The sequence below is a fragment of the Alligator sinensis genome, unplaced genomic scaffold (genome assembly GCF_000455745.1).
Source record: "Alligator sinensis unplaced genomic scaffold, ASM45574v1 scaffold1295_1, whole genome shotgun sequence".
In the NCBI taxonomy this organism is placed as follows: Eukaryota; Metazoa; Chordata; order Crocodylia; family Alligatoridae; genus Alligator; species Alligator sinensis.
In genome coordinates this window covers 195,997-197,365 of record NW_005841880.1, presented here as the reverse complement: position 1 = coordinate 197,365, position 1,369 = coordinate 195,997, and the positions used below count along the sequence as shown (strand labels likewise).

The 1,369-nt window shown below is 70.3% G+C and overlaps 1 protein-coding gene across 1 annotated transcript in view; it reads right to left on the bottom strand.

Moving 5' to 3' along the window:
* ANO8 (anoctamin 8) overlaps window positions 1-1,369 on the bottom strand; it is a 14,245-nt gene that overhangs the window by 4,066 nt on the left and 8,810 nt on the right. Inside the window, exons 7-10 of the mRNA XM_025196552.1 lie at window positions 1,252-1,368; window positions 982-1,134; window positions 524-650; window positions 45-269 (exon numbers count right to left, since the gene is read on the bottom strand). Of these exons, the coding sequence (XP_025052337.1) occupies window positions 45-269; window positions 524-650; window positions 982-1,134; window positions 1,252-1,368 (622 nt within the window). The remainder of the gene's footprint in view (window positions 1-44; window positions 270-523; window positions 651-981; window positions 1,135-1,251; window position 1,369) is intronic.

The following is a 1,369-nucleotide window of genomic DNA, read 5'->3' as shown; positions in this document are numbered from 1 at the left end:
GCCCGGGGCGACCCGCCCGCGGCCCCCCCCCCGACGGGTCCCACCACGCCGGCACGGCGGGGATCGAACCCGTGACTTCCCGCAGCCTGAGCTAACGGGGGAGCTCCCGGGGCGGAGGATGCAACGGGAACGAGGGCTGCCGACCGGCGAGGGCGATGGGAGGGGGGCAGCGGGGTGCGCCCCCGCTCCCCGCGCCCGCCAGGCCCGACTCACCAGGACGATTTTGATGATGAGGTGTTTCTCGTAGGCACTCTGCAGGCGGTAGTTCTCTGGAGCAGAAAGGAGAGAGGCGCTCAGCCCGGCGCTGCGGGGAACAGAGAGCGGGGGGCGAGTGAGGGGCTCCGGCCAACCCCTCTCCCCCCTCGGGGCTGGGTTCGACAGCTGGGCAAGGGGGTTGCTGCGCAGGGGGAGCCCAGGGACCCTCTGGAGAGATCCCCGAGCTTGGGGAGGAGGCAGCAAGGCTGGGCTGGGCTGGAGGGCAGCACCCCTGGGGAGGACGGAGCCAGCCCGCGCCCCGACGCACCCATGTCGTTGAGCCAGTAGGCGATCTTCTTGTAGACCTCGTCGCAGGTGGTGACGATGATGGCCAGGACGATCTTGGGTAGGAAGCGAATGATGCGGGGCAGCTCCTTGATGCTCAGCACGAACTCCTGCAGGGGCAGGGAGGTCACCTCCAGGGACGTGACGGGGAAACACCGAGCCGCCGGGCCACGCGGGTGGACGCTGGCCCCTGGCCTCTCCTCCACCCCAGGCAGGATGGGGCTGAGCACCGCGGCCACACGCTGGCAGGTGACCCATGCACACGCACATGCAGATACCAGCGTCATATGCACGTGCACGCGTTGCACACGCACAGAGCTCTCCGTGTCCTCTTGCCCTGCTGCGGGGGCAAGCAGGCCTGCCTGCCCCCGGCACACGGGCCGCGCAGATTTGGCACGGGGGTCCCCGGGCTGGGGAGGGGGGCGGCAGAGCGTCGCCCACCTGGAGCTCGAAGCAGCCCAGCATGACGAGGAAGACGAAGGTGAGGCAGAAGAGGCAGAGGGGCAGGCTGACCAGGCACTGGAAGAGCAGCCGCTTCCAGGGCGGGTAGTAAAACTCCTCGGCGTTGGTCACGGGGCTGATGCGCTTGGTGCCCTGGGGAGAGGGGCAGCATGAGACCCCCCCGGGGCTTTGCACATCCCCGTCAGGCCCCCCCAGGTGCTGGGAGCACCCCGGGCGTGGAGGTCCCCGCAGCCACCCCCCATCGCTCACCCTGAACTGCGGCCGGGGCTCCTCAATGGACTCGGCGGGGGTGTCCAGCGTCCCCCACTTGTAGGCGAACTCGGCCCCCCGGCGCTTCCACTCCTCCAGGGAGCGCGTGGCCCCGATG